Genomic DNA, 15,288 nt, shown 5'->3' on the forward strand with positions numbered 1-15,288 from the left:
TGTATAACCATGTTGTAAGCGTGTGTTTCTAAATGTGCGTTTCTAAGTGCGTGTTAGACGTGTTCTTACGGGGGCAGGAAGTGGCAGCGTGTGGCAGCGGGGTCGCTGCATGTACGGACACACGGACTGGCGCATGCATGGTAGCGCCACTCACACATCATACGGTATGGGATTACAAAACTGCTCTCTGTAATACAAACATACACATTGTCAACAAACACATAAGAACTAGAGAAAAATAAACTGTGTGTGTGTTGTGTATTATGACTTTATATGTATGTCTAACCCTCCAGGGTAAAGGAGCTGCTGGTCTTGAAGTTGTCAGAGTTGTCATATTTCTGAGCTTGTGCAGACGTGCGTGTCAGAGTCAGGAACACTCCTGGCTGGCCAATCAGCTCGAAGGAGGTGTGGCCAGGCAGGAACAGTCCCTGGTGCTGCAGGAAGGAAGCTCTGCGGCCAAACTCCTCCCCTCGGGTCCACTGCTCCAACCGCAGCCCAGTACGCCCAGACACAACCAGGAAGTAGTTAGGACGCTCTGCTGACTCCAGAGAGACCACCGGGAGACCTGTAAAAGCTCATGTGAGATGAGTTTGTGTGTTTGTGTGCGTGTGCGTGCATGTGAGTGAGGGTAAATATGTGTATGTGTGTGTGAGACTCACGTGATGTGCGGTCCTTCTGTAGTCCTGCTGTGATCATGAAGTTGAAGAGTAGTCCGGGGGGAGGCAGCCCGCCTACGAACTCCCTAACTAGAGGAAACACTGACCCACTGGTTCTGTTCACACCGAAGACTGTCGCGTTATGTATAGCACTGACCACTGAGAACGGCCCTTCACCTAACTCTACAGAGAGAGACAGAGAGAGGGGTGGAGGATATTCTCTATGTTGAGTGAATATATTAGGATGCTCAGTTTGTATATGTGTATTTGTATTTTTGTGTGATTGAAAGGTGTTCCTTTGTGAGTAATTTTTGGTTAGCGTTCAAACATACCTTGGTTGTAGTATTCACAATCATAGGCTGAAAGAAAAAACAAGCACAAACATTTAGAAACATACAACACCACATATGTACAGTATGTGATAGTACTGTAGACATTCATAGCCAACACATACTGTGTAGGGAGAGAGAGACCATGGTATTGCGAGTGTCAATGTGTGTGTGTGTGTGTGTGTGTGTGTGTGTGTGTGTGTGTGTGTGTGTGTGTGTGTGTGTGTGTGTGTGTGTGTGTGTGTGTGTGTGCGTGTGTGTGTGTGTGTGTATCTGTGGTCATTTGATGACAGTAAGAAATAATGGTACAGGGGATTTGGGTCAGAGGGGGGACTCTATTGTTCTGTGTACTGGCATGTGTGTGTGTGTGTGTGTGTGTGTGTGCATGCGGGCGTGTAGGAGCATTGAGTGACCCAGCACCTATGCTGACAGAGAGGAAGTTGGTCAGAGGAACAGACACACATTGTGTGTGTATGTACAGTATGTGTGTGTGTACTCACGGCAGACAGAGGGGTTTCTCCAGACCACAGTAACACCGTGTTGACAGCAGGTGTGTGCATAGGCAGCGATGGACGTACACAGACACTCACAGTCTCCGCCCCGGTTACAGTTACACGTGTCTGTCAAGCAGTTCCTATAGAACCATGATACATCCACCTACACACACACACACACACACACACACACACACACACACACACACACACACACACATGAAAACACACGAAAACACACACACACAGGTTGCAGATGTATATTAGAACCAGGTCATATCTACCTGGGGGTGAGTGAAGGTTTAGTGGTGGGAGACAGGTCGTGGGAGACAGGTCGTCGGGGTTAGATGTGGGTTAGGAGTGTGTGTGAATAATGTAGATAGGAATGAGTGACATGTTTGTGTGTGTGTGTGTGTGTGTTGAAGGGGGGTGAATAGGAGTTATGGGACATCAGAACAATGAGACATGGGTTAAACTCTGGAACACGGGGATCAAATCACATTTTATTTGTCACATGCTTCGTAAACAACAGGTGTACAGTAACAGTGAAATGCTTACTTACGGGCCCTTCCCAACACTGCAGAGAGAAAAAACTAGATTTTTTTTTAGGGCCTTCCTCTGACACCACCTGGTATAGAAGTCCAGGATGGCAGGGTGCTCGGCACCAGTAATGTACTGGGCCATATGCACTACCCTCTGTAGCGCCTTGTGGTTGGATGCCAAGCAGTTGCAATACAAAGCAGTGATGCAGCAAGTGAAGATGCTCTCAATGGTACAGCTGTAGAACTTTTTGAGGATCTGAGGGCCCATGCCAAATTTTCAGCCTTCTGAGTGGGAAGAGGCCATGTTGTGCTTTCTTCACAACTGTGTTGGTGTGTGTGGACCATGTTAATTATTTAGTGATGTGGACACCGAGGAGCTTGAAGCTCTCGACCCGCTCCAGTACAGCCCCGTCGATGTGGATGGAGGCATGCTTGGCGCTCCGTTACCTGTAGTCCACGATCAGCTTATTTGTCTTGCTGACGTTGAAGGAGAGGTTGTTGTCCTGGCACCACACTGCCAGGTCACTGACCTCCCTATAGGCTGTCTCATCGTCGTCGGTGATCAGGCCTACCATCGTTGTGTTGTCAGCAAAACTTTTAATGGTTTTGGAGTTGTAGGTGGAGACGCAATCGTGGGTGAACAGGGAGTACAACAGGGAGTACAGTAGGGGACAAAACACGCACCCCTGGGGCCCCTGTATTGAAGATGTGGCGGATGTGTTGTTGCCTACCCTCACCACACGGGGGTGGCCTGTCAGGAAGTCCAGGATCCAATTGCAGAGGGAGGTGTTCAGTCCTATTCAGTGCTATTACAACCAATTGCGTTGTTTGCTCTATAACCTGTTAGTTCATATGCCTTGACACTGTGATATATAGGCCTAAGGCCGAGAAAATAAGAAGACACAGTGGCAGAATAAATTCAACCACACCTTTGTTTCATCACAAAACCGGAGAGCAACATCTGTCCGATGAAGTCCACTAAACATATTGCATGTAACAAACAGTTACATGACCTACAGCATGGTCAAGCAAGTTAATGTTTCTGACATTTTAGGACTACTAAACAACTATTGATTTGGAACCACAGAGAGTTACCGCAAGTCGCAAAGAAAACAGGCGCTGCCTTCACTATTCTCACACCATTTCAACATCTAATAACTTATGCTTAGTCTAATACAGTGACACCTAAAAGATACCAAAAATGATTTAGTCCAATCAACGTAAGCTAAATATTATGTGGCTGTCCATTGTACTGATTTATGTGTGTGTGTGTGCGTGCGTGCAAGTAGAAAAAACATGGTGACTCACCCTACTTGTAGAGAAACGCCAAAACCATCCTCCTCTTTCATGTTGCCTAAACGGTCTATGACTTTTAGTTTTTGTTGTCCTAGGCTACCTGGCTAAAATGCTTGCTCCCCCAACTTCCTTTCATGGGCAACAATGCGCCTGGCTAGCTAGTTAACATTAGCCTAACATTACTACATCTAGCGACATGTTGAACTTCCATCCTCTCAGGCCAGGGGCACAATGTATACATTCATGCATGGATCAGAATCGCCGTTATAATCATCGGCCAGTACGGAGATTTAAGTAAAACCACAGGTCCAAATCAGTTCACTTGGATGCTTTCTCCGGTGAGATACATTCAACCTCTTGCGAATTGAAGGAAATTCATGAAACACAGAAAGATGAAAGATAAATGACTTTGTATGTTTTTTTCTTGGTAATTGTTTTTGGGGAAACCTGGCTTCCCATGGCATCCATGTATACACGCCACTGCTGAGCTTAGTGATGAGCTTGGAGGGCACTATGGTGTTGAACGCTGAGCTGTAGTCAATGAACAGCATTCTCACATACAGTGGGGAGAACAAGTATTTGATACACTGCCGATTTAGCAGGTTTTCCTACTTACAAAGCATGTAGAGGTCTGTAATTTTTTATCATAGGTACACTTCAACTGTGAGAGACAGAATCTAAAACAAAAAATCCAGAAAATCACATTGTATGATTTTTAAGTAATTCATTTGCATTTTATTGCATGACATAAGTATTTGATACATCAGAAAAGCAGAACTTAATATTTGGTACAGAAACCTTTGTTTGCAATTACAGAGATCATACGTTTCCTGTAGGTCTTGACCAGGTTTGCACACACTGCAGCAGGGATTTTGGCCCACTCCTCCATACAGACCTTCTCCAGATCCTTCAGGTTTTGGGGCTGTCGCTGGGCAATACGGACTTTCAGCTCCCTCCAAAGATTTTCTATTGGGTTCAGGTCTGGAGACTGGCTAGGCCACTCCAGGACCTTGAGATGCTTCTTACGGAGCCACTCCTTAGTTGCCCTGGCTGTGTGTTTCGGGTCGTTGTCATGCTGGAAGTCCCAGCCACGACCCATCTTCAATGCTCTTACTGAGGGAAGGAGGTTGTTGGCCAAGATCTCGCGATACATGGCCCCATCCATCCTCCCCTCAATACGGTGCAGTCGTCCTGTCCCCTTTGCAGAAAAGCATCCCCAAAGAATGATGTTTCCACCTCCATGCTTCACGGTTGGGATGGTGTTCTTGGGGTTGTACTCATCCTTCTTCTTCCTCCAAACACGGCGAGTGGAGTTTAGACCAAAAAGCTATATTTTTGTCTCATCAGACCACATGACCTTCTCCCATTCCTCCTCTGGATCATCCAGATGGTCATTGGCAAACTTCAGACGGGCCTGGACATGCGCTGGCTTGAGCAGGGGGACCTTGCGTGCGCTGCAGGATTTTAATCCATGACGGCGTAGTGTGTTACTAATGGTTTTCTTTGAGACTGTGGTCCCAGCTCTCTTCAGGTCATTGACCAGGTCCTGCCGTGTAGTTCTGGGCTGATCCCTCACCTTCCTCATGATCATTGATGCCCCATGAGGTGAGATCTTGCATGGAGCCCCAGACCGAGGGTGATTGACCGTCATCTTGAACTTCTTCCATTTTCTAATAATTGCGCCAACAGTTGTTGCCTTCTCACCAAGCTGCTTGCCTATTGTCCTGTAGCCCATCCCAGCCTTGTGCAGGTCTACAATTTTATCCCTGATGTCCTTACACAGCTCTCTGGTCTTGGCCATTGTGGAGAGGTTGGAGTCTGTTTGATTGAGTGTGTGGACAGGTGTCTTTTATACAGGTAACGAGTTCAAACAGGTGCAGTTAATACAGGTCATGAGTGGAGAACAGGAGGGCTTCTTAAAGAAAAACTAACAGGTCTGTGAGAGCCGGAATTCTTACTGGTTGGTAGGTGATCAAATACTTATGTCATGCAATAAAATGCAAATGAATTACATAAAAATCATACAATGTGATTTTCTGGATTTTGGATTTGGATTTGTTAGATTCCGTCTCTCACAGTTGAAGTGTACCTATGATAAACATTACAGACCTCTACATGCTTTGTAAGTAGGAAAACCTGCAAAATCGGCAGTGTATCAAATACTTGTTCTCCCCACTGTAGGTGTTCTTCTTGTCCAGGTGGGAGAGAACAGTGTGGCATGCAATTGAGATTGTGTCATCTGTGGATCTGTTGGGGTGGTATGCGAATTGGAGTGGGTCCAGGGTGTCTGGAATGATGGTGTCGATGTAAACCATGACCAGCCTTTCAAAGCATTTCATGGCTACACACCTAAAAGGGTTCCTAAAAGGGTTCATCGGCTGTCCCCATAGGAGAACCCTTTGAAGAAACATTTTTGGTTCCAGGTAGAACCCTTTTGGGTTCCATGTAAAACCTTTTCCACAGGAGGTTCTACATGGAACCCAAAAGGGTTCTACCTGGAACCAAAAAGGGTTCTCCTATTGGGACAGCCAAATAACCCTTTTGGTACAGATGTGAGTGCTACGGGGCGATAGTCATTTAGAAAGGTTACCTTGGAGTTCTTGGGCACAGGATCTGCTTGAAACATGTACTGTAGGTATTACAGACTGGGTCAGGGAGAGGTTGAAAAAGTCAGTGAAGACACTTGCCAGCTGGTCAGCGGATGCTCTGAGTATGCGTCCTGGTAATCCGTCTGGCCCCATGGCCTTGTGAATGTTAACCTGTTTAACCTTTTCACACATGAGTTCCAAATATCTCGGTCCCCCCAGCTTGAGTTTTCTTATGCACGTGATGTCAGAATTCGCTCACTGTTCCAAAATGTGATTGTTATGCAACAGGACAGTTAACCCATGCTGCCCTCAAAACAAGGCACGCTGCCTGCTAATTATCAAGTTTCAAATTGTAAATGATTTTCGAACAGTTTGAAATGAGGTGCGTTCCGCCTCCTTATTAATTGACATAGAAGTAGCCCATTTCACTGTTGCAGACAATTTACATTTGAGGCATGCTATGCTAATGTAAGGCAAGGATTAGCTAGATGAGCCGGACAAACCTTTCTCTTCCATGAGAGCCCAAGCACTCCCCTAGAGTTTTCTCAGGTCAAGTATGCATACATTTGCGTATCTCCAGTCAGAACAGAACCTGCCCAAACCTTTTCCCCCTGGCACATTTTCCGTCTGGCGCCCGCTTTGCCTTCATTGTTGTTTTCCTTACTAATAATTACTGTGTGCATTCCTATCAAAGTAAATGCCTTATTACATTTACATTTTAGTCATTTAGCAGACGCTCTTATCCAGTGATTGCATACATTATTGTAATTTTTTTTCATACCCCCCCGTGGTAAACGAACCCACAACCCTGGCGTTGCAAACACCATGCTCTACCAACTAAGCTACATCCCCTGCCGGCCATTCTCTCCCCTACCCTAGACGACGCTGGGCCAATTGTGCTCCACCCCATGGGTCTCCCGGTCACGGCCGGCCACGACAGAGCCTGGATTCGAACCAGGATCTCTAGTGGCACAGCTAGCACTGCGATGCAGTGCCTTAGATCACTGCGCCACTCGGGAGACTTTATCATAATACATTTTCTGTATATCATGTTATGTCATTTCTACTGTAGCACACCGTATTTATGTATGGAGTATAATGTATTCTGTGTGTATTCCTTTATAACCGTGGACCCATGAGGTACTGATTTCATAACCTTTATGGTGTATAACTCAATTGTGCTTATGTAGTTACATTTTTCTATTAGTTCTGTAAAACAATGCTAATGCTAATGGGGTCAAATAAGTATTAGCTTGTTTTGTATCCTTTGAAGCTGCCCTGGCCTTATCATGACCATTGCATTGGCCGGTGTATTCATTTGGCCTGTTTAGCACAGCTCTGCCCTACCCTGCCCCCTAGTGGAGCCCTTGTGGAGCTCTTCAGTTACTATGTTACTTCATTGTAATATTGTTTTATTGCTATGTCCTGATATTTTATTCTAATTACTAATAAATCCTCTTTATTCTGTACTTTCAGAAACCACACATACACAGTATTGAACATAGTCTCCCGAGTGGCGCAGTGGTTTAAGGCACTGCATCGCAGTGCTAGCTGTGCCACTAGAGATCCTGGTTCGAATCCAGGCTCTGCTGTAGCTGGCTGCAACCGGGAGACCAATGGGGCGGCGCACAATTGGCCTAGGGTAGGGGAGAGAATGGCCGGCAGGGGATGTAGCTCAGTTGGTAGAGCATGGTGTTTGCAACGCCAGGGTTGTGGGTTCAATTCCCATGTGGTAAATAAAATAAAAAGAATCATGTATGCACTAACTGTAAGTCGCTCTGGATAAGAGCGTCTGCTAAATGCCGTAAATGTAAATAACGTGCCAACATCATCTTGAACTGAACATCTTTCTTGCCGAAGATTGAGGACAGCTTTTGTATGCTAGCAACATACTGTTTGGAGAGGGAGTAGGGAGGATTATGATGCGGGAGTGGGGAGGTGGGTGAGATATTGTCCATATAATTGCATAATGGAACTGTATTTGATTTTTATGTGAACTGTATATCCAATTACAAAAAACCTTGTTCAGTAATCATTTTGCTTGTTAGCCATTGAGGACAGCAGTACCGATCAGATGGAAAAATATATTCTTATACCAATTGGTGGTTTTCCTAGCGCATGCCACAAAGCTGTTCATCATGTCCGCCTTATCCACTGCCCCCATTGTGCGATTATAGTCAACCACACAGTCTGGTTTGATCTTTCTCTCTCCCGTAATGAGGTCCACCTTCCCTGTGGCTCTCTTCTCCTGTAGCTCCACTATATCTCCGACCAGCTCCTCTGTCAGAAACAGCTTGAAGCACTGGTTCAGAGGGAGATGGCAAGGTACTTTGCACTCCAGACTAGGACTCATCAAAGCCAACAGCTGGGCCAGGAGGGGTGAAATGGCTGGCGGCCTTCCAGCTACCACAGACCTCCTGTACTTCACCCACTATTGGTCTGCTTCCATCACCACCAGCTTGTTCAGAGGGACCTGGGACTTCATCGGTTGGAAAGGGGTCCTCAGATTCAGGGTTCTCAATGGCCACAAAGCTGGGGGCAGCTCCTCAGTGTCACTGTCAGAATTTACAAAAATCTCCAGAATTTCCACATTTGTGAGTTGTCTCCTTTTGAAAGACATTGCTAATGCTACAGCTTAGCCCACTAGCTACATACATAAACAACAACACTGAATGGCTCCAAGTGAGTGTCAGGGGAGATGTGATTGGCTGCCGGTGTGTTGATACTGATGATTTGTCTCCACAGATGGTTTGTTTACCATAGCAGGTTAGGATAATTAACATGGCAGGTTAGTTGACACTGAGACTGCTCTTCTCTGTGTCACGGAGACTCTCCGCACTGCTAAAGCTAACTCTCTCTCCTCTGCTCTTGTCCTTCTAGACCTGTCTGCTGCCTTTGATACTGTGAACCATCAGATCCTCCTCTCCACCCTCTCCGAGCTGGGCATCTCCGGCGCGGCTCACTCCTGGATTGCGTCCTACCTGACCGGTCGCTCCTACCAAGTGGCGTGGCGAGAAGCTGTCTCCGCACCACGTGCTCTCACCACTGGTGTCCCCCAAGGCTCAGTTCTAGGCCCTCTCCTTTTCTCCCTATACACCAAGTCACTTGGCTCTGTCATATCCTCACATGGTCTCTCCTATCATTGCTACGCTGACGACACACAACTAATCTTCTCCTTTCCCCCTTCTGATAACCAGGTGGCGAATCGCATCTCTGCATGTCTGGCAGACATATCAGTATGGATGACGGATCACCACCTCAAGCTGAACCCTGGCAAGACGGAGCTGCTCTTCCTCCCGGGGAAGGACTGCCCGTTCCATGATCTCGCCATCACGGTTGACAACTCCTCTGTGTCCTCCTCCCAGAGTGCGAAGAGCCTAGGCGTGACCCTGGACAACACCCTGTCGTTCTCCGCCAACATCAAGGCGGTGACCCGCTCCTGCAGGTTCATGCTCTACAACATTCGGAGAGTACGACCCTGCCTTACACAGGAAGCGGCACAGGTCCTAATCCAGGCACTTGTCATCTCCCGTCTGGACTACTGCAACTCGCTGTTGGCTGGCCTCCCTGCCTGTGCCATTAAACCCCTACAACTCATCCAGAATGCCGCAGCCCGTCTGGTGTTCAACCTTCCCAAGTTCTCTCACGTCACCCCCCTCCTCCGCACACTCCACTGGCTTCCAGTTGAAGCTCGCATCCGCTACAAGACCATGGTGCTTGCCTATGGAGCAGTGAGGGGAACGGCACCTCTGTACCTTCAGGCTCTGATCAGTCCCTACACCCAAACGAGGGCATTGCACTCATCCACCTCTGGCCTGCTGGCTCCCCTTCCTCTGCGGAAGCATAGTTCCCGCTCAGCCCAGTCAAAACTGTTCGCTGCTCTGGCACCCCAATGGTGGAACAAGCTCCCTCACGACGCCAGGACAGCGGAGTCACTCACCACTTTCCGGAGACATTTGAAACCCCACCTCTTTAAGGAATACCTGGGATAGGATAAAGGAATCCTTCTACCCCCCCCCCCCCCCCCCCCAATTGTAAAGTGGTTATCCCACTGGCTATAGGGTGAACGCACCAATTTGTGAGTCGCTCTGGCTAAGAGCGTCTGCTAAATGACGTTAATGTGCCCTTGAGCAAGGCACTTAACCCTAATTGCTCCTGTAAGTCGCTCTGGATAAGAGCGTCTGCTAAAATGTAAATGTAAATGTTAGGAGAACTAACTCAGTAGGTTAGGTGAATTAACATAGGAAGTTAAGAGAATGAGGTTAAGGTTAGGAAAAGGGTTAGGCTTAGAATGAGCTACAATGTTACAGTTGACAACAACTGTTGTCCCTGACGCAACCACTAGATTGAGCTGTTGTAGGCCTAGCTACTCCATCGAGCCACAACAGTAGAAACGTAAACAAACCATATGTGGCAACAAATCATCAGTATCATAACACCGGCACGGGCCACTTGTATCAATAAATCACTATCAGAAAATGGTTTGTGTGGTAATAATTTCTTTATTTGCTGTTTTATTCATGTTTTCAAGTTTTACTGGTGACAAATTATGCATTCCGATTCTTGCATATATTTTAATGGACATATATGATTTGTGTAAAATACTTTTTTGAAGGTTGTACTGATTATGATGAGCTAATGCTAAGCTATTTGCCGGCTATGTGTGGAGCAATGTTTGTTGACATCATTCAATGCATTCTTGGTGTCATGTAAATGTCTGTCAGACCAAAGATTCCGGAAGTGAATGATGGGAAGTAAATGATGGTAGACGACACACCCCCTTCGCCTTCAATGTGCATACTGCAAATAGACCCAACTCATCTTGTCACCTCTTCTTATCTTTAGTTGACACAGAAAAACAAACATTGCGGTGCGCACAAACTCTGCCCACCGTCGGATTACATTAGTCTTTTATAAAGTGTTTTACTCAATTATTTAAATCACTGGTGAGCTCAACCATGATGTGATGAATTGTAAATAGTAATTGCTATTAGCTAATTCATATTATGTTTTCTATCAGCCGAGATTTGGCTAAATATGACAGTTTGCGTTAGCTCACTCTTTACTCAATTAGCACTAGGACTAATGTAGCCCACATTTTCCAATTTGGATGAGAATTGTGATATGCTGTTGCTACTTCTGTGAACGTCTGAACATTGCATCCAAAAATAAACTGCTCACATTGAGGACATAACGTTGTAAAGACTGTGTTCGTGCAAAATGTTTCTGTGAGAAATCAGTGTGGCCAGCTCAAATACTGACTGTCGCGTCAGTCATTACTATATGGTCTAATGAAGTGTTCTAATCACACTGGTTTGAGCGTACGCTGCAGGGACCACTGTAGAATGATCACACCTGTGTGTTTGTACGTGTCAAAGGGTTAAAGGTCTTACTCACATCGGCTATGGAGAGCGAGATCATACAGTCATCCGGAACAGCTGGTGCGCTCATGCATGGTTCAGTGTTGCTTGCTTTGAAGCGAGCATAGAAGGCATTTAGATCGTCTGGTAGGCTCATGTCACTGGGCAGCTCGCGGCTGGGTTTCTCTTTGTAATCCATGATCGTTTGCAAGCCCTGCCACATGCGACGAGCGTCAGAGCCGGCCTAGTAGGATTCAATTTTAGTCCTGTATTGACGCTTTGCCTGTTTGATGGCTCGTCGGAGGTCGTAGCAGGATTTCTTATAAGCGTCCGGATTAGTGTCCCACTCCTTGAAAGCGGCAGCTCTAGCCTTTAGCTCAGTGAGGATGTTGCCTGTAATCCATGGCTTCTGGTTAGGATATGTACGTACAGTCACTGTGGGGACGACGTCGTCGATGCACTTATTAATGAAGCCGGTGACTGATGTGGTAAACTCCTCAATGTTATCGGATGAATCCTGGAACATATTCCAGTCTTTGCTAGTGAAACAATCCATATTGAGCGCGTCACTGGTACTTCATGTTTGAGTTTTTGCTTGTAAGCAGGAATCAGGAGTATAGAGTTATGGTCAGATTTGACAAAGGGAGGGTGAGGGAAAGCCTTGTATGCGTTTCTGTGTGGAGTAAAGGTGATCTAGAGTTTTTTCGCCTCTAGTTGCACAGGTGACGTTCTGGTAAAAATTAGGTCAAACGGATTTCAGGTTCCCTGCATTAAAATCACTGACCACAAGAAGCGCCACCTCTGGATGTGCATTTTCTTGTCTGCTTATTCCCCTATACAGATTAGACATTAGAGATGCAAGGCCCTATCAGATTAGACATTAGCGATGCATGGCGTGCATGTGTATGTGTGCTGTCTTAGTCATGACAACAAATTACACCCAATAAACTGTAATATTTTCTAAAGTAAACCTTCAAATACATTATCTTACTAAAACAAACTGTCAGCTTAATAAGGGTCACTCTTGTTATATTGTTTTATTATTCAATTTGTAAGCAGATGGTGTCATTCAGCACCATCTGTTGGCCACTCAGAGAATAACACCACACAACCTCCAACAACCCACCTTCCAGGGCTGCACACATTTAATAATAATTTGGTGGGTGGTTATATTTGTCCTTTTTCACACATGTACTAGTGTCTGAATTGGAAATGTGTTTTTTTGCAAATCCCAGCTCCCCCTGAGACACCCTTGGAGAGTGGGGCCACGGCCAGGGTCTGCCATTATCTTGTTGACCCTGGAGCAATTAGGGTTAAGTGCCTTGCACATCGACAGATTTTTCACCTTGTCGGGTCGGGGATTCGAACCAGCAACCTTTCGGTTACTGGCCTAACGCTCTAATCGCAACACTCTTAGAAAAAAAGGTGCTATCTAGAACCTTAAAGGGTTCTTCGCTGTCCCCATAGGAGAACACTTTGAATAACCTTTTTCGGTTGCATGTAGAAACCTTTTGGTTCCAGGTAGAACCCTTTTGGGTTCCATGTAGAACACTTTCTACAGAGGATTCTACCTGGAACCCAAAAGTGTTCTACCTGGATCCAAAAAAAGCTATACTTTTTTTTATTTTATTTAACCTTTATTTAACCAGGTAAGCCAGTTGAGAACAAGTTCTCATTTACAACTGCGACCTGGCCAAGATAAAGCAAAGCTGAATAGCTGAAGAACCCTTTCGGAACCCTTTTTTATAAGAGCGTAGGCTACCTGCCACACACATTTAACCTGAACCCTGTGTGTGTGTGTGTGTCCATTGGTGTATATCTCCTGAGAGTAGAGCTTGTTTACTGAGAGCAGATAAGAATCCTTCCCATAACCCACTCCCCAGTGTGAGTGTGTGTACTCACCACGTTGTGACAGGGGGTAAAGACGTCACTGTAGAGTAGAGCACACTCTCTCTTGGCGTATGGCTGTCTACCCAGGTCTCCTTCACACGCTCTCTTCACCACATAGTCACTCTCACACTGACACACACAAACACACACACACACACAGAGTGAGTGGGTGAGTGGGTGTCTGATTTCTCTTAAATATCACAGGTAGACCCTAGAGACGCAGGAGACTGGGTTGAATGGTGGAAGCGAGGGGGGCAGTTGGAATAGGTTATAGGGGTGGGGAAATAGGCCTCTTTCCACTTTCCGAACTAAAGACTATGAACATGAAAGGGAAATGTTCCCCCGTTTAGCCAGCTGTTATTCATTACTGGGGGGAAGAAAAAAAATCGCTGTGAATCTGTTAAGTTCAGTAGTTATCATTCCAAGTGGGAGTTAGATTAGATGGTTCGGAGTTTGAAGTAACACTGTGTGTGTGTGTGTGTGTGTGTGTGTGTGTACCTGTCCCAGGGCCCAGCTGTCTCCAAAGCCCTGAGCATTGCTGACCTCCATGTGACTGGACGTGGTCATGTCATTCACCGTCACACTGTCAAAGTTCCCACACAGACCACTCAGGAGACCCTAGAGACAGACAGAGAGAGAAAAATAAGGAATAGGGGTGGATGTGGTTCAACTCAGTTCTGATGAGAGAGAGAGAGAGAGAGAGAGTGTGTGTGTGTGTGTGTGTGTGTGTGTGTGTGTGTGTGTGTGTGTGTGTGTGTGTGTGTGTGTGTGAGCGGTAAAAGTATCCTGACCTTCCACTCTGGTCCAGCTCTGATGTGCACGGTCGTCTTGCGATCCCAGAGAACGGTCAGGTCCTGTTTGGGGAAGTGGATGGCTGTGTAGTAGCCTGCTGACCACAGCTCAAACTCTGACCCCTTACCTACCACACTGGAGGGGCTCTGGAGGAGGAGAAGAGGTTACACACACACACACACAACCACACCGGACCAGACCTTGGTTAGGACACACCAGGAGTGTCACACATACCAAATATTCCTCATCGAACTCAAATAATTTGTTTGTTAGAGCAGCTATCAGATCAGTAAGAGTTTCTAGCTAGTTCTAAATGGGGGTTGGTGCTGCCCACCAGGGGGAGCTCATGGACTTTCAGGTTTTAGAGTGAGAAGGGAAAGGTTGGCGTGAGTGTGTGTGAGATGCGCACAGGCTGGCCTGAGTTGTCGTCAAAGTAAATCTTGGTGAATCCAACATGGATGACCAGCATCTTCATACAGACGATCCCACTCTGATAACAATCCTTATTCTGGGCTACGATGGACACCTCACCATCTATACTCTGGAGAGAGAGAGAGAGAGAGAGAGAGAGAGAGAGAGAGAGAGAGAGAGAGAGAGAGAGAGAGAGAGAGAGAGAGAGAGAGAGAGAGAGAGAGAGAGAGACAGACAGACAGAGAGAGAGACAGACAGAGAGAGAGACAGACAGAGAGAGACAGACAGAGAGAAAGACAGCAGTCCTTATTCTGGGCTACTATGGACTTCATTTAAACTCTGGGGGAAAATAAAGAGTACTGTGTGTGGTGTGCAGGTCTGTCCCCAGTGCATTCCTGGCGCTCAGTGTTCCTCCTCTGGGAGTCTCTGACATTTACAGTAGCAGCATCATGTTCAGGGTGGCGAATGTACTGAACAATGCAGATAGCAATGTCATGAAAAGAGCTGACATACACTATATACAGTTGAAGTCAGAAGTTTACATACACTTAGGCTGGAGTCATTAAAACTTATTTTTCAACCACTCCACAAATGTCTTGTTAACAAACTATAGTTTTGGCAAGTCGGTTAGGACATCTACTTTGTGCATGACACCAGTAATTCTTCCAACAATTGTTTACAGACAGATTATTTCACTTATAATTCACTGTATCACAATTCCAGTGGGTCAGAAGTTTACATACACTAAGTTGACTGTGCCTTTAAACAGCTTGGAAAATTCCAGAAAATTATGTCATGGCTTTAGAAGCTTCTGATAGGCTAATTGACATCATTTTAGTCAATTGGAGGTGTACCTGTGGATGTATTTCAAGGCATACCTTCAAACTCGGTGCCTCTTTGCTTGACATCATGGGAAAATCAAAAGAAATC

General features: G+C 46.1%; 1 protein-coding gene across 1 annotated transcript in view; it reads right to left on the bottom strand.

Moving 5' to 3' along the window:
- The window catches only part of LOC311137498 (otogelin-like protein), a gene marked incomplete at its 5' end in the record, with an annotated part of 59,317 nt that overhangs the window by 13,099 nt on the left and 30,930 nt on the right, over positions 1-15,288 (bottom strand). The window contains 9 exons of the mRNA XM_084172030.1: positions 70-187; positions 287-565; positions 660-839; positions 989-1,015; positions 1,486-1,642; positions 13,168-13,284; positions 13,654-13,773; positions 13,947-14,093; positions 14,357-14,488. Coding sequence (XP_084028156.1) covers positions 70-187; positions 287-565; positions 660-839; positions 989-1,015; positions 1,486-1,642; positions 13,168-13,284; positions 13,654-13,773; positions 13,947-14,093; positions 14,357-14,488 — 1,277 coding nt within the window. The remainder of the gene's footprint in view (positions 1-69; positions 188-286; positions 566-659; positions 840-988; positions 1,016-1,485; positions 1,643-13,167; positions 13,285-13,653; positions 13,774-13,946; positions 14,094-14,356; positions 14,489-15,288) is intronic.

The sequence above is a fragment of the Coregonus lavaretus genome (assembly GCF_964263955.1).
Source record: "Coregonus lavaretus genome assembly, chromosome: 11".
Lineage (NCBI taxonomy): Eukaryota > Metazoa > Chordata > Actinopteri > Salmoniformes > Salmonidae > Coregonus > Coregonus lavaretus.